Source organism: Larimichthys crocea, chromosome VII (assembly GCF_000972845.2).
Source record: "Larimichthys crocea isolate SSNF chromosome VII, L_crocea_2.0, whole genome shotgun sequence".
In the NCBI taxonomy this organism is placed as follows: domain Eukaryota; kingdom Metazoa; phylum Chordata; class Actinopteri; family Sciaenidae; genus Larimichthys; species Larimichthys crocea.
The window spans coordinates 14,842,381-14,867,229 of NC_040017.1; the positions used below are offsets into that span (position 1 = coordinate 14,842,381).

At 39.7% G+C, this 24,849-nt stretch overlaps 2 protein-coding genes across 4 annotated transcripts; one reads left to right on the forward strand and one right to left on the reverse strand.

Annotated features, from left to right (window-relative positions):
- The first annotated feature begins 912 nt into the window (after nucleotides 1-912).
- Nucleotides 913-16,875, forward strand: unc119a1 (unc-119 lipid binding chaperone a1). 2 transcript variants are annotated; one of them, XM_019272480.2, is made up of 5 exons: nucleotides 913-1,289; nucleotides 13,908-14,021; nucleotides 14,231-14,324; nucleotides 15,603-15,775; nucleotides 15,909-16,875. In XM_019272480.2, the coding sequence occupies exons 1-5, from the start codon at nucleotides 1,166-1,168 to the stop codon at nucleotides 16,019-16,021; spliced, it is 618 nt and encodes a 205-aa protein (XP_019128025.2). In that variant the 5' UTR covers nucleotides 913-1,165; the 3' UTR covers nucleotides 16,022-16,875. The 2 variants fall into 2 exon arrangements, with proteins under 2 accessions (XP_019128025.2, XP_019128026.2); XM_019272481.2 differs by having other exon boundaries at nucleotides 14,234-14,324.
- An 822-nt stretch (nucleotides 16,876-17,697) lies between these two features.
- foxn1 (forkhead box N1) lies at nucleotides 17,698-24,605 on the reverse strand. 2 transcript variants are annotated; one of them, XM_027280679.1, is made up of 8 exons: nucleotides 24,471-24,605; nucleotides 23,484-23,753; nucleotides 23,296-23,391; nucleotides 23,083-23,204; nucleotides 22,804-22,900; nucleotides 20,440-20,647; nucleotides 19,828-20,256; nucleotides 17,698-19,072 (listed from the first exon to the last, which is right to left on the reverse strand). In XM_027280679.1, exons 1-8 carry the CDS (start codon nucleotides 24,588-24,590, stop codon nucleotides 18,795-18,797), a joined length of 1,620 nt encoding a protein of 539 aa, XP_027136480.1. In that variant the 5' UTR covers nucleotides 24,591-24,605; the 3' UTR covers nucleotides 17,698-18,794. The 2 variants fall into 2 exon arrangements, with proteins under 2 accessions (XP_027136480.1, XP_010734128.3); XM_010735826.3 differs by having other exon boundaries at nucleotides 23,484-23,756.
- Between the last annotated feature and the right edge of the window lie 244 nt (nucleotides 24,606-24,849).

The following is a 24,849-nucleotide window of genomic DNA, read 5'->3' on the forward strand; positions in this document are numbered from 1 at the left end:
ATATTAATAAATATAAAGCCAGTTATTTATCAGACTCTGCAGTTCCTGTCAACTCTATGGGATGCTTTAGCTTCTTTCAGCTAAATGATTTTGTTTGTTTGTTTGTTTGCTTGCTTTTTTTTAGACTCATCAACCTTGTTTCCAGATGCAGCAGGCAGCTGTTATCAGCAACAACAAAAAAACTGTACACTATATACCCAGCACCAGAAAACAGGCGGACACACTGTACACTATATACCCAGCACCAGAAAACAGGCGGACACAGTAAGAAACTTGCTTAAATAAAGCAGTATTTAACAAATGAAGAGCCAGCTATTTCCTGCAGCTCTACACCTCTGCTGTAAGCAGAGTAAATAATGGACAGCTCCACATGAATGCTGATGTTAACACATTATAAGGTGATAATATGTCAATGTTTTGCTCTGCAGCCCCCAAGTGGCCAAAAAAAACAACAACAATTAATTAATTAATGCTGTTTTAAAAAATAAAAATAAAAACATGTTGATAGAGCCAAGCGTCAAGAAGATATTTTTATTTCTGTGTTTTGTGAAGCTAAAATGCTCATTTCTGAATAAGATAAACATGAGCAGCTTTTCTTTTTTCTTTTTCTTTTTTGCTCTTTTCAGCTTAGCTACCTAAACAACATCATTTCAAGAGGTTATTCCTGACACCTGTGAACTTCTCCTCCTCCAAGCGGGGGAAGGGTGTTCATCACTGAGGTGAGAAACGAGTACTGAGTAATCAGTTACTGTTCCCGAGTAAAGCCCAGCCATGCACGCACTGGTGTAAGAGCAGATGACGAGGCGCGCAGACTGTCAGCCACGCACCACTGGTCGGTTTAAAGCCACAGGATTTGGATTAAATAGCTTGTGAGAGAGCCGATGAGCCTTGAGCGCGGGAGGGAGGGAGGGAGGGAGCTAAGGGGCTGATTTTTATCTTTTACCGGATCGAGAAGGGGAGGAGAATGAGTTATTCTTGTAGCAGCACAGAGCCTGTTTGCTGTACCGTGCTTTAGCCAGCGCGCAACTAAAAAAAAAGGCTGCGACGCAAGTAAATCGGCTCCTGCGGCGACGACGCCGAGAGCATCAGAAAAAAAAAGAGAGAGAGAGAGAAGCCTCCAGTTTCCTTGACAGGTTGCACACCGATTAGCCCTCTTCTGCTGGACATGAAAGTGCAGCAAGGCTGCAACTCATCAGATATGGGGATCCCGGTTACAACTGAAGAAGAATTGCGCAGAAATACCATAATTACGCCCGAGGATGTGCTTGGGTTACAGAAGATCACCAAGAGTAAGTAACCTGCTCCTGTGTTTGGCACGGTGAGAGGAGTAGTTAAAGCCTTACAGTCAGAGGAGATTAGTGAAACCCATCTGCTGTTGCTTCCTTGTTCGTGCTGTCTTTATGTGTATTATTTAACACATTGACTGTGTTCAGTTACTGGCTGTGTCGAGGAAATACCATGGACAGCGACACAGTCTGAATGGACCTCTCCATAGCTTTAAATACGACTTTGAACCAGTGAGCACTCATATTACTGTTATTTAGTGCTGTATAGGACAAGCAGCATGTCAGCTCCACCAATAATACCAATGTGTGTTGTTGTGTCTCTGTGTCTGAGTGTGTGGGCACTGAAGGAGAGTGCAGGTGAGTGTACTGTACTTCCTGGTGTGCTTCTCAAATCCTGCTGAAGAAAAAACCTGGCTCTTACTACATCCTCACCTCGAGACACCTGTGGCTCTGAGGTAACAGGTGGCCAGAGATGTGATCCGCTGATTATAGCTTGACACGGACAGTTGTCAACTGGAACAAATACAAGAGAAGAATACTATCAGCCTGTTGTTTAACGCATTATGGAAACAGTTTCCATGTTATGTCATGGAAACTTGGCAGGGTGGGCTGTTAAGGGCTACAGAGAGAGTGTAAGTCAACTTGTAGGGCTGAATTTCATACATTTTAAACTTTACAGATCTATAATATCTGTCACCTGGGTTACTTATTTTTGCTGGTCAAGATACTGATGGTGTAACTGAGCGTGTGACAGGGACTGAATGGTTGAAATGAAGTCGAAACTTACTGTTGATACCCGAGAACTTCAGAATATAGTTGATTCAAAGAAAGAAATGTGATTAGTGAAGTCTCTTAAGATCAGTTCATGAAAACAGAAGTTTATTCTTGAGTTTTGAAATATTAGTTTGACAAATTAAGAAAAATTACTATCTTTTTCTCTGGGGCTTTCAGCCTCATCTCAAGGTGACAATGTAGTGTAGTGAAAGAAGCTATACAGTAGACCTTATGTGAAGAATTTTTGTTTTTTTAACAAGGACTGAAACCCATTTCCTCTCTCAAATTGTTTTTTTTTAATGAGCTTTTAATGAACACAAAACACAACTAGTTATCATTGTCTGTCTTCTGATGATGTAAAAGGTTAATTTCCATTTATGTTCAATAATTCACGTCTACAACAGTGACTCACAGTGAAGTCTGAAATTTACCACCAACTTTCTCATCCCTTCTCAGACCATCACATCTGTTTTCATTTGGAAAGGCAAAACTAGAGCTCTGTCAGTGCACTAATACCTAAACCACTTATGATTGTGCAGTAATCTCCGCTCTCCATTGAAATCTAAGTAATCTAGATTATGTCAGGAGGGCTGTAACACAGCATTATACAATGACATGATACACTTCAGGTAATTAATGACCCTGGAGCTGAAGTATAAGTGAGGTTGTTTACATTCTGGATCAGATTCATTTATTGGCTACAAACTGTCATAGAGAGATGTAATATGTGTTATATCCATTAATGAAGCATATCAACAGTTACAATTTTGTTAATTTGAACAATAGCTGGATAATATTTGGGATTATACAAATAAACTGATGTTGAATCTCCTTCCTCATTTCCTGTCAAGTAATGGAAGTCAAATTTCTGATCATTTTAAACGTCAGACCGTACAAAAGACCCATACTGCAGAGATAAGCATAGTGTGCCACGCAATTTGCTGGCAATCATTTTCTGCTGCAAGAGAAAGAAAATCGCAGTTGGAAAAGAGGGAAGCAGAAAATGCCTCACACTACAGTGTAAATGACTTTTCCAGTTGTGCTTTTGGGAGGTGAATGCCACCATTTTGGGGCAGCCCGGCTCCAGTCTGTCACGGTGGTTCATTGCTGATAAGCGAGGCACAGCGCCTCATTGTCACGCAGGCAGAGAGGAGAAGAAATATAATCCAGACAGAGAAGCGCTGCTGTGATGTGAAAGATGGCACATCAGTTTAATGTGTACACAGTGGATGATTAATGATGAACAGCTAAACAGAAATGCTGTTGTTACTGAATATATGTTACCTCCACTGTTGATCTGTTATATTATAACTGTCTTACTATTTGTAGAACCATTGTGTTGAAATTGTTATTTACTGATTTGTCGAACACACTTTCTTCTCATTAGTCAGGTCTAATTGTGTTTCCATGTAAGTGCATTTGAATCAGAGCAAGAGGGTGATAAAAAGTGAAAATCAGACCTCTTACAGGAAATGCTTTTTCGTCTTTTAATGAAGCATGAATTTAAACTAGGGCTGTCATAACATCATATATTCATTCAATGATTATCATGGCCAAAAGAACACTTTTATTATCTTTTATCAATTTATTGCTATCTAAATAACTTGTATTTTGTGCTTAGCTACATGTTTCCATCCTGAGTTGCAGTGGAGTGTCACCATGAGGGACTTTTGAACTAAAACGAAACGTTTTCTTGAAAGATCACTCGGCGTGGCTAACTCATATTAACTTCCGACAAACTTTGATGCAGATTGTAGCACATAAGAGGGCCTTTGAATTTTGTCCCCCATCATTCCTGTTGGAAGTGCATTGAAGAGAGATCTCTTAAAGTCCCTATGAGTTCAAAAGTGATGTTTAAAAAGTTTTTATCATGTCCTGTTAGGGTGGCCACTGATATTAGCTCATACTGCTAGATGCACAGCACGTACTGACTACTGTAAACACAAATAAATGTTGTTGACAAGTCTCTCCCTATGTCCTATGTTTTTACAGGAAACCCGTAAATGTGCAAATAGTACTCTGCTTTCTGTTTCATAGGAACTTTAAAGGTGCCATGTTTTACACTTTTCCTGTGTTTTGATATCTAGAATAAGATATATTTGCTGGTTGTCGTCTAAAACTGACTCAAGAAATCTCTCTCTCCTCTCTCTCTCTCTCTCTCTCTCTCTCTCTCTCTCTCTCTCATGCTTCTCTCTGTAGCTCAAGGAAGAACAGGGTGTTTCAACTCACCCGTTAAAATTATGTTAAGGCTTAAAGTTATACATATTTAACAGTGTGACCACTTTGACTGACAGGTAGATGCCATTACAGATGGCTTGTTTGAGCACCCAGGTGTCATTCGGCCCACCTCAGGGCCACCTCAGATCCATGTCTTTGCCTATTTTTAGTTTAGCCGAACCATAGGATAATGGTTATCATTTTGGTGCTGCAGGCGTACACATGAAAACAAAGGGGAGGTATGTAAAATGAAAAAAAGAGAGATTGACAGAGAAGTTTGAGTCCTGACATTGACTTTGTGAAGTGGTTATTGTATTGTCAGTTTCAAAAGTTACGCATTAAGTGTCTGAACTTTATTTAAAGGCATACTGATGCCTTTAAAGACGCAAAATAAAGTGTCCATCAGCATCAAATGAACTGTGATCTTAAGCAGCTGCCTGGTAATATTTTATTCTTTAATAATAATACTGTAAATCCCCTAAATCTCGTCATAAGAATCCTGAAATAATTTGCTTGTGTTTGCTAAAATTAAAGTTGTGAGTTACAGCCAGTGATGTTATTTATGAAATTCTCAAACATATTCTTGCCATATTACATTTAAAAACTTTACACAACCGCAACACCAAAACAAAACCAAGAATAGATACAGACAATTAGGAGAACGATAGCTTCAAAAAGTAAAAACAAAATTGTAATTATGATGTAATGGGATGTAGAAATGGACTGTATACCTGATCCTCTGTTGGTATTTTTGACTCCAAGGATCTGCTCTGGTGTGTAATTTTGCTTCATCCAGATGATTTACTCAGAACAGTCTGGTTCCTTTTACACTAATGGGTGATCAATTATTTTGCCTTAATAAGTCTGGGACACAGAGCAGAGCTTTATCTACGTCGGGTGGGATTTCCACTCTGTGATGTCTGCCAACACAATGGATACAGCTTTAATTAAAATTGATTGGTGCTGCCGGTTCTTAATCTCCCATGCACAGCTGTCACAAGGTTACTCTTTCAAAGTGATTTGACATGGAGAGAGACGGTTTGTTGCATCCAAATCGATAATCAACACAATCTTATGCCTGTGCTTGGTCTAACACTCAGAATCAGGCACTTGTTGCCAGACTCAGGATCATATTAACTCAATATTTAAATATTTGAACATGTTGAAGGTGCATAATCTTTGAATGTACTGTATAGTCCAAAATCTGTGCATCAGAGTTTGATAAATCTATTGATCAATACCTGTAATTGCCTATCTTCTGGCTATTTAGCTGCCTCTATTCTTTCAGGTTTTGGTACTAACTCATATTAGCTCAGACCAACACGCAAAGAAGTCCGGAAGACCCTCTTGGTATTAATATGAGGTGAATATGTTAGGCTGAATGATGACGCATCAAGACACTGAAACACACAATTGTAAACACTAAGGAGGATGTGTAGGTGAGTAGGTGATCCTAGGGTGGTGCAGGGCTAGTGGTGGCAGAGGAGGACAATTAGTTACAGAGGCAAAAATCACACAGGGAACAGAGAATTGGCCTTTTAGCACTAGGGCGACAGAACAATGTGGTAGAGTCTTCGTGGAAGAGCCAAGTTTTTTTGTACTGTGCAGTGGTTGATTGGTGAATGAGGTGGTGAGCCAGTCAGACAGGTGCAAGGGAAATAGGAGGCCACACCCAGCGACAATAGCACGCTCAAGGTCTGGTCAAATAGTCAATTTTGCTCAGTAAGGTTTCTAACTGAGCGAAATGAGCTCGACTATTTACGTAGCCCCAGTGATACGTTTAGTTTGATGTTTCCTTTCTTATCTCCTTTAGCACAGGATAGAGCGGACCATCCTTTACGTAATGAAAGGAGATAATGTCGTCCCCCAAAACTGCACCGTCACTGACTAGACATAAAAAAAACATCTAAACAAGTGTGATGCAGACTGCAGCAGAGAGAGAGTGTATGAATATGGACAGACGTGATGATGTGATGTGAAAACTTTGATCATGAAGCCAGTTCTGTTGTTGACTGTGAGCTGCGTTCACATGCAGAGGTGTTGCTGTAGTGAAAAACTTTCTCAAAATGTTGTTAGATATGCTTTAAGTTATCCTGTCCATTCAAACTAATCTATAAAACATGAACATCACATTTACTCTGACAGCTATTACCTTCTGTAACTGTGACAGATGTCCCGACAGATCATTATGTACATTATCGTTGATTATTAAGCATCCATCTTTTGCCATAACTTGCTATAAAAAAGTGGACAGGAGGGTGAACGGCCATTCTCATTTCCATTCACTTTGTAGTTTTACCACAGACCACGTCAGCAACAAGTGCCGTCGCATAATGACGTAGTCTAGCGTAAGTGCAGTCGGACTCTCTGAGCACCACAGATGTCTTTTCCTAAGTCCTCATGACCTGTCCTTCACATCTCTCCTTGACTTAGTGACGTTTTCCATCGAGGTCAAGGAAAAGTGTTTAGGAAAGGACATAGGAGGTGATTTATTTTTGACTATTTGACCATAACCACAGAGACAGACAAGACAGACAGAAACACAATGGGAGGGGAAAACGACAGGAAAAACAATGTGACGGGGGGGAGGACGCAAACAGCCTCCACAGGGCAGAATAATCCTGAAGGCTGCAGGAGAAAAAATGTCAGATGGTGAAACAATTTGAAACTCTATAGAAATCAGACACAGTTTCTCCACAGTCAGATATTACCTCTCTGCTAGTACTTGCACATACATGGATACCATTCTTACATGGCACAATGGGATTTTCGATGGCTTGTATGTGACAATATATCAGCTAACAGCCTTTTATGATTCAAGCTGAACATGCTTGCAATGTTTCAACAAGAGGTACCCAAACTTTTTAGCTTCTGACCCCTAAAACCAATGCGATGGCCACTGTACGAAAGAGTGATTGGTACAAGATAATCTGGTAACAAGGCAGCAAAGATTAAAGGTACATCTCTCTCATCTCTTCTCCTGATAGGAAGAAGTTTCTGAACAATCTAAATCTGATTAAAATCCTATGACCCTCCAGGTCCTGATCATATAGCCTGAAATCTGCAGTTTTTTTATTCTTATGTAACTACAGTCAGTAAGCTACAGCCAGGAGCCAGTTAGTTTAACATAAAGACTTCAAGCAGCTAACCTGGCTCTGTTCCAAGGGAACACTATCCACCTATCAGCACTTCTAAAGCTCACTAACTAATCAAGTAAACCAGATTAAACATATTAGTTTGTGAGCTTTAGAGCTGCTGGTAGTCTAATTTTGTTGCTCATACTAAGTTAAGCGAACCCACTGCTGGCTCTAGCTTCATATTTATTGTATAGATATGCGAGTGGGTATCAATCTATCATCTAACATGCCTGATGTGTGGCACAGGCTACCTGTGTCATTCTCACCCAGGAAGTTTAGATCACAACTTCTGTCCTCATGAAACCCTCTCATAAAAAATATGGTATTCTTTTCCCCTCACTTGGTGATGCAGGCTGGAGAAAGATAAGAGGAAAGACTCTCATCTGCATTCAGCTGCTCTGAGTTCAACCTCTGCATGAACCGCGACGTTTGCCAGTTTGCCTACAGGTGCTATTAACCGAGAGACATGAAACAGCCTGCTATACACAGGTGCACTGTATATCATATCGTGAACATCAAGATGTAATGTTAATGACACTAGCTGACTCTTCGGGCTATAAATTATTTTAATGTGAAGATAAGTAAGCGTGTGTGCATTGTTCTTCCTCATGTTCTGGGATTAATTGAACATATAGTATGGGCAGTGATCAGAAACCTCAGAGTCGAATGGAGAGAATAAGGCATGTCAAGTCAATCCCTGTGGCTGAAAGTCTGTAACTCCAGGCTAATCTTGGGGATTAAGGAGCTATATATGGCAGCTCGTTTGCTCTTTATGAATGCCATTTTGGTGTCTGACAGGCGCTGTGTATCTGAACACAGGAACACAACATGACTCAAGACTTAATGCTAATTTTACTCTCTTTATAAGGGCTGCTGCCAAACCGATCTTTTTAGGACTGAGTTCACTTTGTTCTCCAGCAGAGTTCAGATGTTTATATTTAACAGTTGGCCTTTGGGCTCTGTGACTAATTCGTGTTACCAATCATGATAAGCTGTAAAAATGAATACAGAAATTGTACATTCCTCCTCCGAATAAGTGTAGAAAGATCAGTGTGTAATTATGTCAGATCACCTGTGATGAGAGTTAATGGCATGTTTGTAATTGAAATCACTGTTGACACACATCCTCCTTAATATTCTGCATCACATATGCAGATCTTCCTGATTCCTCCCGTGCTACAAGGTTGTGAAATCAGGCAAAAGGAGGCTCTCAGTCTCCAGGAGGAGGCCTCAGGTATACAAGGAACATGTCATTTGCATACCACTGATGCCTAACCTGAGATACTCTCCTTTGATTCCTTGTTGTTGCGGAGCAGCCAGGTGGATGAGGGGAAGGAAAAAGACAAGCTAATCGAGCTGGCACACTATCAGAAGGAGCGTTGCTAGGTGACAGTGTTGAAGGAAGTGAAGTGGAGCACTTCATGTGTGTGTGTGTGTGTGTGTGTGTGTGTGTGTGTGTGTGTGTGTGTGTGTGTGTGTGTGTTTGGGTAAAAGACAGAAGGCAAAAAGAAAGAACTGAGGTATGAACATGTATGTCACAGTGTTTTGGCATATTGTTGGAATATTTTACCCTCGTAATGTCAAGACAAGGTAATTCATGCAAACGGGAGAGAAACTTGGACGATGATGTCTTTGCATAGACACACAGATATAGCAAGAATAATTTCCTTCCACTCTCCTTTTAGAATAACAATGACTCCGGCAACAATGTCTGCATTATGGTTTTCCTTTTTACAACGTGACTACTTCAAGTACTTTCATTGAAGCCAGAGTTTAAAGGTATAGTTCAACATTATGTTCATTAATTTTGCTGCCAAGCGTTACGCGATCAGAGAATCACATCTTCCATGTGTGTCAGCAGACAGCTAGTTTAGTTTAGTGTAAAAACTGCAAACAGGGGAAACAGCTAGCCTGTTTTTGTGTCCAAAAACCAAAGTGAAAATACGTTTTTATGTGTCAGGCTAAGGCTGAACTAACTGGCTGATGTAGTTTACTATTAAAAGAACAGACGTAAGCGTGGTATCAATCTTGGTATCAAGTGTTATTTCCCAAATGTCAAACAAGATGTCATATTATTTTTCCGTATGTTCTGGTCCTGCCTCTGAAGTGCTCTCTCCATTTTTTCATGTGCTCTTCGTTTTAGTGTAAAAGTCAAGTATTGATGCCCACTGAGTAAATGCAAGGAGTTACTTTAATGCTTACAGTGCATAGTTTGTTATTCAAAATAAACTGTACATTAAGCTCCCAATGAAAAGTTCCCATTGTTTCCACTTTTTTGCTTCTATAAGAACGTTCTTTCTGAATAATTTCAGCATTTAGTTACATCTACATGTAAATGGTTAGACACCATCATGTCTTTTTTGTTCGCCTTGAGACATTATATATATAGATATATATTTCTTCACACTATGCAGCATGAATTATATAATAAAATGACTCTAATAGACCATGTCTAAATAAACAATGATCACTTGGTATGGTGGATTTGTCCCAGCTGTTTTCAGAAAGCAGTTTGAAATGTATCTACACTTTGACAAATGAGAATGTTTTTTTCCCAAAAATGTATTATGTAATAAGCCTAATTATTCCCAATTACAAGACTAGACATCTGTTAGTGCTGTGAAAGGGCCCGGGTTCATCGTAAAAACAACTGTGACAGACTGCAGTCTGTGAAAAGAGACTCCATTCATCAGATACAGCAGTCAACACTATGCACTATCCTCTGTCTCCCTTTCTGTCTGACACAAACTAGAAATGATTCTCGTCATTCAGTGTTTGTGTTTTGTTCCTTCTGTTGTCTCAGTAATCATCCGAACAGGCGGATCTTTATTATTACTGCTACAAATCTCTGCACTACAGTACAGTCAGTCGTCGTCAGTCAAGCTGCTCCGTGTGCAGAGGTGAAGAAATCAAATTCATCTGTGGTGTAGTGCGGAGTTGGTAACGAGCTCTGGGACTGGTTAGAAGTGACTTCACTGGCTGTGCTATCAGATGAAATGCTCCATCTGCCTTTTTACAGCAGGTTTGGCAAGAAGCCATCTCTGATTCACAAAATACATCTTGCGGTCATCTGCCCACAAAGAGAGCTGCTCAGTGACAACTTCACAAGATGTGTACAGAATACTCTGCCAACAGATTTTAAATGAAGTGCCATCTTGCCAAAAATGATAAATTCAGCAGATGACACATATTTTACCCTTTAGAAACGCTCTTTTTGGAAGAGTGCTTACAGGACTTTGCATTGAGGGAGAAGAAAAATCTATTTTACCAGTTACCTATACTGGTGGTATTTAAACCACCAAAGAATGGAAGACGTCGTCACCCACAGGTTTCTGAAAAACTGAAGCTCAGAATATGCGACTCTGGCCGCTGTCATGTTGGCAGTCCTGCGTTCTCGGCCTCTGGCTAATCTAAAAATCGGGAAAGACGTGGCTCATCGGTGGACCTGAGGCGAGTCGAATGATGCAGAAAGCCAAACAAGCCATCGGTAACAACACTTAATCTATCAATCAAAGCAACCACGCTGTTAATTATGCATAACTCAGTACAGTTGTCATGACTGGGGAAATTAGCTATTGAGACCAAAACTGTTTTTTGTACCAGGCTGTAAACATGTTTATTTCTGCTGTGAAGTTGGACATTTTAACATGGGGACTTATGGAGACTGACTTGTTTTGTAGCCAGCCTCAAGTGGCCGTTTGAGGAACTGCAACAGAGGTTGCTGCTTTATTTAAACGAAAGTTAAATGATAAAAAATAATTGGTAATGTGATTATGATGTATTTATTTTCTAAAAGAGACATTTTGATCTATATGGTAATTACAACTGAAATTATGTCACTTCATTTTAATGACCACATGTGAAGTTGGAGTTATTTACTAACAGTAGCAGATAAGCAAATGTGCCAGACCAGTGTTACATGGAAATATCTTGACCACTCTTGTGATGTTCAACATGGAAATGCTCCACTCACATCTACATAAGTTAGCATCATCACCAGAGATGAGCCAAGTGCATTCTGCAGACTCAAGAGTACATACTCACATAAAAATCCATACAAAGGTATGCTCTGCACACATGGATGCATACAAAGCATCCCTCCCATCAGCATTTATCAAACTAACCACCTTCCTACAGTTGATTTGTCTATTCACATGTTTCCACACATGTAATCACCCAAGACATGATATTGTTAATTGTTAATAACTGGTGAATTATTCGAGATATTAGACATCTAATGTGACTAACTTTAGGAAAAGGCTTTACTTAATCAAAGTTAATGCCGTATTTCCCATCGGTTACCATCAAAAGACATGAAAATTATGATTACACAAGTCAAGAAGAGCATAACACTCTTCACTTTAATATAAAATGTAAAATGATGTTTTTAATTCGTCATTAAACATTAGACCTTTAGTCTTTGTTCCTGTTCTGGTGCTTAAAAATATGGTTTGCTTGGGGTGTCGTTTAGCTAAGTTGGTAGAGCATCCGCCCCATGTACAAAGGCTCAGTCCTTGCCGCAGCAGCCCAGGGTTCGAATCCGACCGGGGGCCGCACCTTTTGCTGCATGTCAGTCCCCATCTCTCTCTCCTGACATTCCTGTCACTCTTCAGCTGTCTCTATACAATAAAAAGCTCGAAAAGACCCAAAACATATCTTTAAAAAAAAAGAAAAAGAAGGTTTGCCAATGACTTGTAAATCATATATATTTGCATAATCCTATCCTAACCTCAGTGGCGTAATATCAGAAAACAGTTTTTAAACTACAACTAATTAACTATTGAAATGTTTAACTAAAGTTTTACCAGATGATCTAGTAATTCAGTGGCATTTTGACCGTGTAGGACCAACAATAATTTTGATACATCACAACTTAAGAAAGACAGACACTAGACGTTCATCTTTGCTGTAGTTTGTGAAACGTGTGCAGCAAGATGTTGGAAATCTTCTGCAGTACAGAGTCAGCAACACCAACAGCCTTGATAAAGTGATTAAGAAGGCTGGCTCTGTAATTGGCTGCAAACACATTTGAAGTTGTGGTTAAGAGGAGGACACTGAACAAACTGTAATCCATCATGAATAATCCTGACCACCCTCTCCACCTCGTACTGGACAGACAGACAGCACAGCACTTTCTCCAAAAGAGTGTTTCAGCTTCACTCTTACAAGGACTGATCGATCTATCTATCTATCTATCTATCTATCTATCTATCTATCTATCTGTCACCCAGTGCTCAAAATATTCCACCTACTGTATTAAACAACAAGCTCTAAATAGCCCTGCTTCACAAGAGGGACATTTTTAGACAAGGTGTTACATATAGTGTACTTTACGTTATGAGAAGGTCTATAAATACCTTCAAACAGGTGGCTTAATCCTGTGTGGCCCATCTGCTCTCTAACCCTCGGAAACAGCAGAGCGAGTTTGTCTATGCACACACACACACGCACGTGTGCACAAATACATGCATATGTGTGTTTATCTTATCTCACCCCCTTTACTGTCTTTTGAAATGTGCTGCATGAAGTCATCAATACAAAAGACCCTTCAACCTTTATGTAACGTAGACTGCCAATAATAACTGTCCCTACCATAACCCTAATGAGATAGTAGGTGTATGTGTGTGTGTGTGTGTGTGTGTGTGTGTGTGTGTGTGTGTGTGTGTGTGTGTGTGTGTGTGTGTGTGTGTGTTTCCCAACCACTCGGCCCATGTGATGATAAAACACAATAAGCCTCTTAGGTCTAATCCTGCCCTGTTGGGAGGGTAGTGTCTCACACATGCTCATACACATATGCAGAGTGCCAGCAGGACTCGGGTTTCTGTCTTTCAGTGGGTGTCAATGCAAATAAAAACCTGTTGCAGCAAAGTCATAATGACTGAAAATATACAAAAAGAACATATGCACATGATGTGACGCAAGCGTGTATGTTATGTGTGAATATATCATACTAATTGTGGTTGTAAGGTTGCCGCTGCGCTCTGATCGATGGGTGTGTTATCTCAGATAAAGAAGAGAATTCGGGTCAGACTATGTCTTTCCAAAAGTTTTTTTTTTTTTTTTAATCCATCTGACTTCACGCACAATATTTTTCATTTTTATGTATCCAACAAAGTGTGAACCTGAATTATTCTCTGAGCTTGTAGTAATGTAGCCGAGCTACTCAGGTAATGTGCACCACTTGTTGTGGTCGTACCTTGACACAGACAAAGATCTGGCGGGTAAAAAAAAGCCATCCTTGTGACATTGCAGTGGTGTGCATCCAACAGCATGGGGCCGACTTGAATAAATGCTAATAAGATCAGTTTAGACATGCCTATAACGCCAGATATTATTGTGTCTTGGCAGAAAACTACTGAGGTGGCGATATTTCATTAATTGACAGCTTGCTTCCTGACATGAAAGGCTTGCTTTATTCACAGTCATAACATGAAAAGAGAAGGAAGTGACTGTTTTGTATGAGAATATAATATTTTTTTTATTTCTTTCTCAGATTATCTTTGCTCTCCAGAAGAAAATGTCCATATGATCGACTTCACCAGGTTTAAGATCCGTGACATGGAAACAGGGACAGTCCTGTTTGAGATCACCAAACCTCCAACACCAGGTCATCTTAAAATCTCAGATAACAGATTATGGGACAGAGCCACACAGTCGATGTTTTATTACATGTGAACAACTTTTTTATCTCACAGACCATCTTTTAAAGGTTTAACTTAAATGTTACTGTATGATGTTTTCCTTGTCTCCATGACTCTGCAGACGAAATTAAACTACTTTGTTTTGCTTCTTTTCTTGTAAATGTCTTGTCTTTAGCAGGAGGCAAAAAACACTGTGACCCCAACGCCGGCCGTTTTGTCAGATACCAGTTCACCCCAGCCTTCCTCCAGTTGCGGCAGGTTGGAGCCACGTAAGTTAACCTTGATCCAATCCAAATGACAATCTGTGAGAGTGAGAGATCTGTGTATCCTGAGCTAAATGCTGCCATAATGTCCGGCCAGCCCCGCTGCAACTACAGAAGACATGTACCGGATGTAGGAGGTGTGTGTGGGCGTCAGTGTGGGATGACAGGCTGACGATGATGAGAGTGAATACACAGAGCGGCCCAGCCCACCTGCTGAGTCAGGGCTCCTGAGTGTTGTTCATCATCGAACTCCTACTCTGTGACTGATTTCAATCTAACCCAATTACTGACTCATCTAGATAATCTCAATGAAAAAGCTCCATCCGTATTAAATATTCTGTGTTTTGTGCATCATATAATGGTAGAAGTTTTATGTTTTTATTCAAAAAAGCACCTGAGAAACATGATGCACTCTTTGTCCCCAACCAAACCTCATTCTGGACAGAAATTGGACATAACTGAGAGCACAACTGGCTCCTGGATAATAAATAATGTTTTGACTTTTGACACGATGAAGGCTTAGGTCACAAATGTACTTTTTGTAGTAGTTGTAGTAGAGTTCCTCTATGCGTTGATGGATAATTATCAATATTGCATTTTGTTGTGCACAAATTAGATATTTGGATAATAGCTCTTTTCATTTAAAATATCTAAAAAAAAACATATTGTATGTACATATATTTATATTTCTTCATTTGTTATGCATCAATACACCAAGGCCAATTCCTTCTATGTGAAAACCTACTTGGAAATAAACCTTTCTGATTCTTACTCATTAATACTTTTTTGGTTAAATGCTCATTTTTCTTGCCCTGATAGCACTTTTCACGTAAACAAAAGGTAACACAAAGTGCTTCACACAACAACCCCGCCACAGTAAAGCAGAACATAAAGTGAGGAATCTCATCAGTTTATGGTCTCATCATTTTGCAGTGAGGCAACATTGGAGGCATGTTTTTTTTAAAAAAAGAAAATAAAAGACTACAAATGATCAATAAAATAATTAAATAAAATAAAATAAACTAATTCTCCTAAATAAAAGTTTTAAAAAATTAAATATGTAGTAAATTATCCAAATTAAAGGTGCAAAAGCAGGTTAAGATACATAAATAGACAGCCAAACAAACTAATTAATAATTTGTAAGTAAGTAAGTACAATGTTCAATCATAACTGCTAGAAGTGATGGCCAAATGTATGAAAATAAACTGTATTAACCTTTATCTGACCTTTGAGCAGTCCTAAAAAAATTCTATTAATTAATTTCCTCCACTGTGTCTCTGCAGAGTGGAGTTCACAGTGGGAGACACACCCATCAACAACTTCCGCATGATTGAGAGACACTACTTCCGCGATCAGCTGCTCAAGAGCTTTGATTTCGAGTTTGGCTTCTGTATGCCCAGCAGCAAGAACACATGCGAGCACATCTACGAGTTCCCCGCACTGTCTGAGGAAATCAGTGAGTGTGGCAGTACTCCAACACACACACACACGTAACCACAAGAGACAAACACACCCACACATAGACACTGTTTTATTAGATCTAACAGGATTTGATGATGCAAAACCTGAGTGTCTGTTTTCTCTCTCAGTGCGTGAGATGATTCTTCACCCTTACGAGACGCAGTCTGATAGCTTCTACTTTGTGGACAACAAGCTGGTGATGCACAACAAGGCAGATTACTCCTACAGTGGGGGCCCATAGGAAGACCACCCCTGCACCCTTCAGTCCTTCTGGTTCTAGACATTTTCCACCATCCACATGTACCACTTCAGGACCAGAAACAGATGAACTGATGGACAATTTGCTGGCATTAAACACTCTTGTCTCACTCCTGTTAACTCCATGAATTTCCATTCAGGTATTCAGCTGCCAGACCAATAGATTTCTGTCTTTGCAGGAACAGCAAGTCGGTTTTATTATCATCATCATCATCATCATCAGTTTGCATCAGTGTGTGTGTATGTGTGTGTAAGTGAGTGAGTGTGTGGGCAGCAAACACATGCAGTGTCTGTACATGATTTCAGTCTGTATATGTGGGTCCCACTTTATCAGGAAAACACTGAGTGTTGCTTGTCTTCACTGAACCAGAAAAACATCATGAGACCAAGAGAGAAATGAATTTACCCTTTGATAATAATTAATTCATTGAGATGTACATTTATATAGTTTGTATAGGAATGTCATTACGTTTTTACTCCTGAAGTTTCTTAAATTTCTAGTAGCACACATCTGAATGATTCCTCCCATCATCGTCTGTCATCGTTTATTTGAATGACCAAAAAGAAACGTGTACTTTTGTCTATGTGAGTGTGTCATTTGTTGTATGTTTTCATGTTCATAGTACTACTTCAGGAGTATTTTTTAAATAAATAGCCATTTTGAAGTGTCGGAAAAAAAACCTACGTTAGCCAAAAGTCAGATACCAATTTTGATATCCAGTATGTTCTCTGTAGTACTGAACACTGTGTATACTTTAATTATGATAAATGTTTTAAGTATAAAATGAAAAAGTACATCAAAGTTTTGACTGGCGGAAATTCCATCACTGCAATAAATATGGGATTTTTTCGAAATCTTGATATCCATCGTTTGTTTGTTTGTTTGTTTTCACAAAAGATGAATCGAAATGCTGAGCAACATATACAACATATATACAACAATAAACTGTTAAACAAAAAATCAGAATTAGTACAAACAGAGTAAAAGGAATTCAAACCAATAAATATAAGGTATACTGTCAGCTTTAACTAATCTCTATTAGTAGGATGGAAATGTATTTCTAAATGATGATTCAATAGATAAAATATATAAGGTATCATCTCTTGATTTCCAGACATGGATTTGGAAATACTGTATTATAATATAATGACTAAAGATCCTGTCCAGATGTGTTTTAAAGGTCCAGTGTATAGGATTTAGTGACATCTAGCTGTGAAGTGGAGACTGCAACCAAATGAATAGTCTCCCATGCCTCACCCTCTCCTTCCAAACATGTAGGGAAAACTCCAGTTTGATTTGTCTGTTCTGGGCTACTGTAGAAACATGGCGGTTCAACGTGACAGACTCTGTGGAAAAGGACCCGCTCTCACTCTCTGTAGATATAAAAGACTCATTCTAAGGTAATAAGAACATGATAATTCTTATTTTCAGGTGATTATACACTAATAAAAACATAGTTATGAATATTATATTCCATTCCTGCCAATAGATACTTCTGAATCTTACACACTGGACGTTTAACACATAAAAATACTTTACACATTAAAACTGAAAAGAGTTACACTGAAAATTTTGCAGATTTATTTAAAAAAACAACACTCATCAGTTTATGACAATACTTATACATATATATAAAAAGTAAAACAGTAGTCATTAGTTAGTAGTTGCTAAAATAATATCTCATATAAAGTTAGCAGGTTGTTTGTTTGTTGTACGTTTCATCATGTCAAGGCTGTTTAACGTGGACAACGTAAGTAGAAAATAAAGCAAAAGATGTGACTGTAAAATCAGATGACAACATGAATCACATGAAACAAGCTGCAGGTCACAAAGTGTCTTTGCTGCCATCTTCTGTGACAACAGACTTACTACACTGTTGCCATCACAGCAGCTCTAACATCGTCCATAACGTAAGCTTGTGATTTAACATCAGCTGAAGCAAATGGAAAACTTTTCTTGTGCTGAGGCCACATCACAATGGAGCCAATCATCTAAAATATACAACAGATTATGTCACTGGTTTGTTTTTAATAGAAAAAATTTACAATGCGAATGATGTGAAGATGTGAACACAACATCAACTTTTGAGTCGATTTAGTGGGTTGTGTTATTGGCCACCTGATTTTTTTATTTGGTTTCCACTAACTCCTGAGGGAAATATTTGGCTCCTTTACTACTAAACGATCCACCATGCTGCTAAACAGGCACTGTGGGTAAACAGCTGACTGCTACTGCCAAAAATGACTCTATGAGAACAGTGATTAATAAAGTTGCACGTGAACAGCAAAATAATGAGCTGAAAGTCGCTATAAAGCTCATTTAATTTTTAAAAAAGGTTGCAGGTTATAGCCAGTTCAGGTAAGGTGCTTAAGTAGAGGACATCCTCTAATAATTTACATATGTTTATGTTTTTAATACGGGTGAACTATCTGTCCCTCTATCAGCTATATCCCTTTAGGTAATCCTTATCCTTTGGAGAGTCACAAGGCGCTGATCCCAGCTGACATTGAGCAAGAAGCAGAGTACACCCTGGACAGGTCACCAGACAATCAAAGGGCAGACGCATAGAGAGAGAGATAACACTCACTTTCACGCTACAACAACACGCTGGTAATAATCCTTTGGTAATAGATTACAGTAATTGAAATTGAGTCGGTCACACAGTGGTAAACAGAGGATTAAATGATGGGTTAAATAACCACCAGGCTAATACTGAAGCTGCCTAAAATAATAATAATTGGTCAGGGGGTTACAGTTAGATTAAAGAGATGGACGTGGTGCAGGTCAGATACCCAGCCAGACTTTCCATCCCTGAATAAACCACAGGGTGCAACCCATTCCAACAGCCCCGTGCACTGCCTGTGTTTCCGTCCTCATACTCTGCTTTTCGTCGATAGACAGTAGGAGCTGTGACCTGCTGGCAGCTGCTCTGAACGTGGTGGTCCTGCAGAGCAGAGGTAATGGTCGGTGTTGTGGTGGTGATTTGCAAATCAGATACCAAGCTGTCTTTCCTCAGCTCCTCCCATATGTTGCCTGGGGAAAATGAAGAAATAGGAGGTGTGTTCAGGAGTCATTGCTCAGTAGTAAACAATGATTCATGCCGGACTGGAATTCACTTCTTGATCATACTAAGGAAAAAAGGTGAGGTCACATATTTGCCTCATGTTGCTACCTAACTTGTTTGTTTTTAAGATGACAGAGAATAAATGGGACTGAAAAAACTGGCACAGAGCTGTCAATGATATAACTAATTGCATGTGTGCTTTTTTTCTTTGACATCAAAGTATCTGCTGAGGTCTATTGTGGTCTGATAGCATCAAAAAGATTTAATTTACAGGATTTGTGTTAATTGACAAATCTATTGACTTTGTACCCAATTAATATGATGCTACATTTTGACTCCCTAAGTTACAAAAAGAGCAACTACTATGCTATGAGTGGAAAATAACTAAGGGTGTCAAACATATGCCCTGCAAAGGGTCCAATTCAAGTAAATCCACTGCTATTCCTGATTCATCTACTTGACAAAAAAAGGTCAAATATTATATTGTGACTAAATGTTTTGTACCGGTCTAGATTTTCTTAAGACAACACAGGTTCAGATTCAGGTTCATCTGCCTTTCTTTTCTTTTCTTTAAACAGTTGAATAAATATAAATGTTAAATAATTTGTATCATGCGATAATAATAAAAACAATAATAATATCAATAATGAAAATATATTCGATATCTAAAGTGAATAGTTGCAGAAGATGGATGAGGTTTTTTAGCCATCATAATGTGTGTTACCTTGCAGCTGCAGGTCAGTCAGACTGGGGTTGAGCGTGTCGACATCATAACTGGCGTCTCCCTCCAAGAGAAACTCCTGCATGCTCCTCGGGCCATCGCTGCAGTCAGCCTGCGTTGTGCCATTGTAAGCGGATGGTATCTTACCAGCAATGGGTGAGTTCAGGCTCCCGTTGGCTGTTGGCTGTCCACAGGGTGAGTACATGCTGGGGTAAGCAGCGGCATGGGGAACATAGCAGGGCAGCTGAGGTTGAATACTGGCATACTCAGGATGCCGAATGGATACACAAGGTGGTTGAGCTTGGGGTGGGGTGCGAGATGATGAAGTGGTGGAAAAGATAGGGCTCACTCTAGATAACAAAGCGTTGTTGGTGTAAAGTGGCAATGACCTTTGTTTGTCTGGTTCATCTCCCAGGAGACGATCAAGGCATTCTGTAGAAAAAGTGTGTATCAAAGTAAGTTTAAATCAAGCTGTGATCAATTTAACGTGCGGGTCAGATCAACAAAAACTGATTAAAAGCTTGAACATCATTTTCCAATTAATTTGCTTAATCTGTTCTCCTTTCTTACTGACTTTGTGAACTACATATCCTTCGATAAGCTTATCAGACGCACCTGGCCTCGCCATGCTCCTGCGAACAGTGATTGGGTCCTTGCGACGCCACTTGTGCAGCTCCTCCTGCATTTTCTCCACCTTCGCTGGATTCAGGGCCCACAGACAGCCTTTGCGGGACGAGTTCCCATTTTTGTTCTCCACCTTCACGAAGCACTTGTTTAAGGAGAGATTGTGACGCACAGAGTTCTTCCATCCATCAGGGGCTGTCTGAAAACAGAGAGGGTTGGGTAGAAGCAGAATATGGGAAAGAAAAGGTTAAAACTAGCTGTTCATAAGTGTTATATATGTCACGTCAGACTAGGTATAAGAAGGACAGTAATGAGTTAACAATAGTGCTGCCACATATGCATCTTAAAACACTGCGATTCCAAAACTTTTTCGAGGTATAAATCATGTAATCACCAAGTGACTTCTTTCAATAGCTTGTTTTGTCTGCTGGAACCTGTAAATGTTCTTTCTACATCTTTTTGTGACAACAGTAATGAAAATAGTTGCCATAGTTGTAAACAGCTAAACAGTTAGTCAGGTTTTTTTTATACCATTGTTCTACACATCACATTCACACAACTACACACTAACATCAACAGCCAAAAAGCAACTGCTCCATCAGCAGGAGTCAATCCAGACTGTCCTGTAAGTCCGGCAGGAGGTTGAGTAACTCCTGCTTGTCTCAAGATCACATGGTGGATGCGGCAAGTAGCAACGAAAGGAAAAGATTAACTTGTGGAACGCAGAACTGACCCAATAAACAACAACTAACCCAATAAACAACAACAATCAGAAATGTTGAGGGTTTCTGAGGTTGCAACAAAACAAAATCCGATGTTGATGATGGACCTATTGCTAAAATGAACAAGCATGGTTAAATTGCAATATGGCAATTGTTATGGAATTTTCTATCCTTAGGTTACACGGGGTGATGTGTGGGCCTTGAGGTCCTCGGCAGTATTAGTTGTTTGACTTTGATTGAGGACAGCAGGTGCCAGCCTATCTCAACGTTGTGGTGACCAGGGTCGAGGAGACCTTATGTTGTCTTCACAGACATAATAGATAGCTTGCCGTTGACGTTTTATTAACATAAACAGATAACAGTGGCTCCACCTCACCATTGATTTCAACAGTTTCGCCACAACAGCAGTGAGGGTGAAAATGGGCGTGTGCGCATCCACTTTGTGGGTTCAAATTGTTTGAAATGTTATAAATTCACAGAAAGGTGAAATGTACAGAAACCCGGCCTTCGCTGGAGGGAATATCAAAACATGCATTAATTTTTCCACCATCTGCAATGTTTAATATCTGCATGCCATAGCAAGTGTCAAAAAAAAAAAAGAAAATCATCTGCTTCATTTATTTTCTGGCCCTGCAGCCTGAGTTTAATGTGACAGGCAGCTGCTTGGAAAGTAGCCATCTATACAGCACCTTTTTTTTTATTTGAATGGCAAGAAGTCTTTGAGCTCTTTCCAGATGTGAGTCTCAACTTCTTTGATTTGTAGATATGTGGAATCTTTTCGAAAATACTAGTACGTGGCAACCCAAATAAAAGGTGCAACTACAGGGTCAAATACAGGATGATGAATTTATAACACGTTTTAATCTACCATCTCTTCGGCCTCTGCAATATCTTAACAAACTGCACATACACGCACACACACACTTAACTGATATCAAGTAGATACAAAACAACTCCTCATTTTACTCCCCATGCCGGTCTCACCCCTCTACAGGTTACTACCCAGCTGGTCCAGGGCCACTTGCTGGAGGTGTAGCACACATTTTGCAGTCCATTATTACTCATTAGAGAATGTCAGTTACAATACAGATGTGGTTTGGGACCACAAAACACTGTGAAAAACAAAAACTTGAACCCTTCACCGGTGAGCTAAGACGACTGAATTAGAGCGAGACCAGGGAGGTCGCATAGCGCCAGTGATGGCACCAATGTTTGAGAACAGATGAACTAAAAAAATCAGGCATTCATTACTGACCAATAAATGTGACAGCCCAAATGTCAGTTCAACAAAAAAAATCAATAATTTAAAAGGAAAATGCTCAAATAGTAATAGATAATTGGACATTTTAAAAAATACCAGCTCCAGCTCCATGCCATCCACCTGCAACTAAAAAGATGTAACTAAACCAGGAGCAGCAAAATAGGAAAACTATGACTGTGAACTATAGAGTATATGAGCTGAGTTTTTAATAGAGCATGATCACACTAGACCAGAGTATTTGTATGGGTTGTTTGTAAGTGTTGTACATACAGTGTTTTTTTGTTTGTGCCACTGATGATCCTGAGGTTATTTCAATGGGTTAAATTCAGCAGGTGATTATATAAATAAAAATTCAATTGATTGCGATACCACCTTGAAAAAAGGGAAGTGTTCAGTCATGAAGCTGTAGATCTCACTGACTGGCAGGCTTCCTGTTCTACTGTTCTTCAGAGCCAAGAAGATCAAGATGCTGCAGCCATGAAGGAAACATTTTTACATTAAAATCTGTTGCAAACAAAATACTCCCACTCATATTCATTTTCTAACAAAAACTAATGCCATCATATTAATTTGTAGATGATTATTACATAATAATTCTAGACATAAATAGGATATATGTGAGCAAAAATCTACAATCTGATGTAAAATTACCTGTATGAGTAAATGGGTTTGGGGAAGAGGGACTGTGTAACACTCTCCTGGTGTGATTGAGTGGACAGAGAGTATTTTGTGCTGTTGGACTGGTCATTATTACCATACAGTCTTGATGAGGCCTGTGGAGAACACACACACACACACAAATGTCATGACCTTCAGAACCAATACACAGCACTCCTCAGTGGTTCACACAACACATTGACTCACCTGTTGTAGAGAGCTCGGCGAGCTGTAGGAGGGATAGCTTTGAGACAGGAAGCAGGAGGGCTCCACTGGTACAGCTGGTAGTTCTGGATATGAACTCTGCAAATATAAGAGTGTTACAATATTAGCCTAATACAGGCGACATAACAAAGCTTTAACTGAAATAACAGGAGAGGATAACTTTAATGTACCATAAGTCTTGAAATCTGAAAGCTGCCATTGTACTGGTCCCAGGATGATGGCGCCTCGTGGCTCGGGCTGTCTGAACAAGTGTCAGGGCTGCACACCTCCTGTAAACAGCTGTAGGAGGACGAGCACTGTTGGAGATCATCCCTGAGAGGACGACGGTACGGATGGAAACGGTCAGAATCAACAGTGCCTCGTCGTCCTGAACTGATGGTCCCATCAATACTGTGCCTCCTGTTCACCGCCGCAGTCCTCGAGTTGAAGGTGTTGCTCTCCTGCTGGGTGATAAAACAATCTGTAAATCACACTCTGTTCTAACTCTTGACAAACCAATCAGGTCTGAGCAGTGTGAAGAAAGAATGAAGAAAGAATAAACCACAATGAGCTGTTTATGTTGGTTTTATGACATAACAGCCCCAGGGACTGAAAAGTGCAACCATGTACAAAAATAAAAGCATATAGATGATCCTACAGGAATAAACAGAGTACAATGTTGTGAGTTACTCTTGCTTCTGTGGGGCGTGTTGGCCTGTGAAATCCTTAAACAATATGAATGTATGTAGATATGATCAAGCCCAAAGCATGTGTTGAGGTTTTTATTCTGTGCAGCCTATCAAGGATAACGTATATGAATCTATGAATGAGACTGTATTGTGTAATTGTATGTGTTATACTCACAAATTTTAGTGTTTTGTCCAGTACTTATGGCTAGAGGAGTACTTTTGGGACACTTTTGGAAGTATGCTTTGTCATGTTAAAACATTTGTTCTTGGAAAAGCCATGAAAAGCACAAACCACTCGTCATGTTCAGTTTCATTTACAAACACCTCCTCGGGCTGTGCATACTGGACTGCAGACAGCAGCTGGACATGACTCCAAGCAGAGTCAGGATTGATTTTCTATTTCCAGTGTAAGACAGAAGAAGATGTTTTGGGTGAAAATGTTTTATACTATCTATGGTTAAAACAGAAAAGCCTGAGGCAGCACAGTACCTGTGATTCTGCCATCTGCTGGCAGGAGGTCCCACAGGGGTCACAGGTGTGTATGTCAGCCTGAGGGCTTGATCCTTGAGACTCGCTGCTGCTGGGGCAAAATGGTGGGGAGTCTGACATTCTGCACCAAAACCTGCTTCTGTGAAGAGATTTTAAAAAAAAGAAGAAAAAAAAAACAGACTAAATTTGAGATGGGAGAAGAAAACTGTTATGCATCCTCAGTCTTTGGCATTTTCTGGCCAGGCTTTGATCACACTCAGGCAGATGATGCATCTGATTACTGCCTGGCCCAACAGGGGTTTGTATAATTTGTGATGGATGACATGCTTCCGTTATTAGCAGCATCAATTCAAATTAAAAAGGGCCACACAAAGTTCAG

Excerpts from the sequence above, each read along its gene's own strand:
- unc119a1 (XM_019272480.2), top strand. The coding sequence starts at position 1,166 with ATGAAAGTGCAGCAAGGCTGCAACTCATCAGATATGGGGATCCCGGTT. Across the intron at positions 14,022-14,230 it reads CACCAAACCTCCAACACCAG|CAGGAGGCAAAAAACACTGT; the intron begins GTCATCTTAAAA and ends TCTTGTCTTTAG. Across the intron at positions 15,776-15,908 it reads CGCACTGTCTGAGGAAATCA|TGCGTGAGATGATTCTTCAC; the intron begins GTGAGTGTGGCA and ends TTTCTCTCTCAG.
- foxn1 (XM_010735826.3), bottom strand. The coding sequence starts at position 24,590 with ATGTCAGACTCCCCACCATTTTGCCCCAGCAGCAGCGAGTCTCAAGGA. Across the intron at positions 23,205-23,295 it reads CGCCGAGCTCTCTACAACAG|GCCTCATCAAGACTGTATGG; the intron begins GTGAGTCAATGT and ends TGTTCTCCACAG. Across the intron at positions 22,901-23,082 it reads AAACCCATTTACTCATACAG|CATCTTGATCTTCTTGGCTC; the intron begins GTAATTTTACAT and ends TCATGGCTGCAG.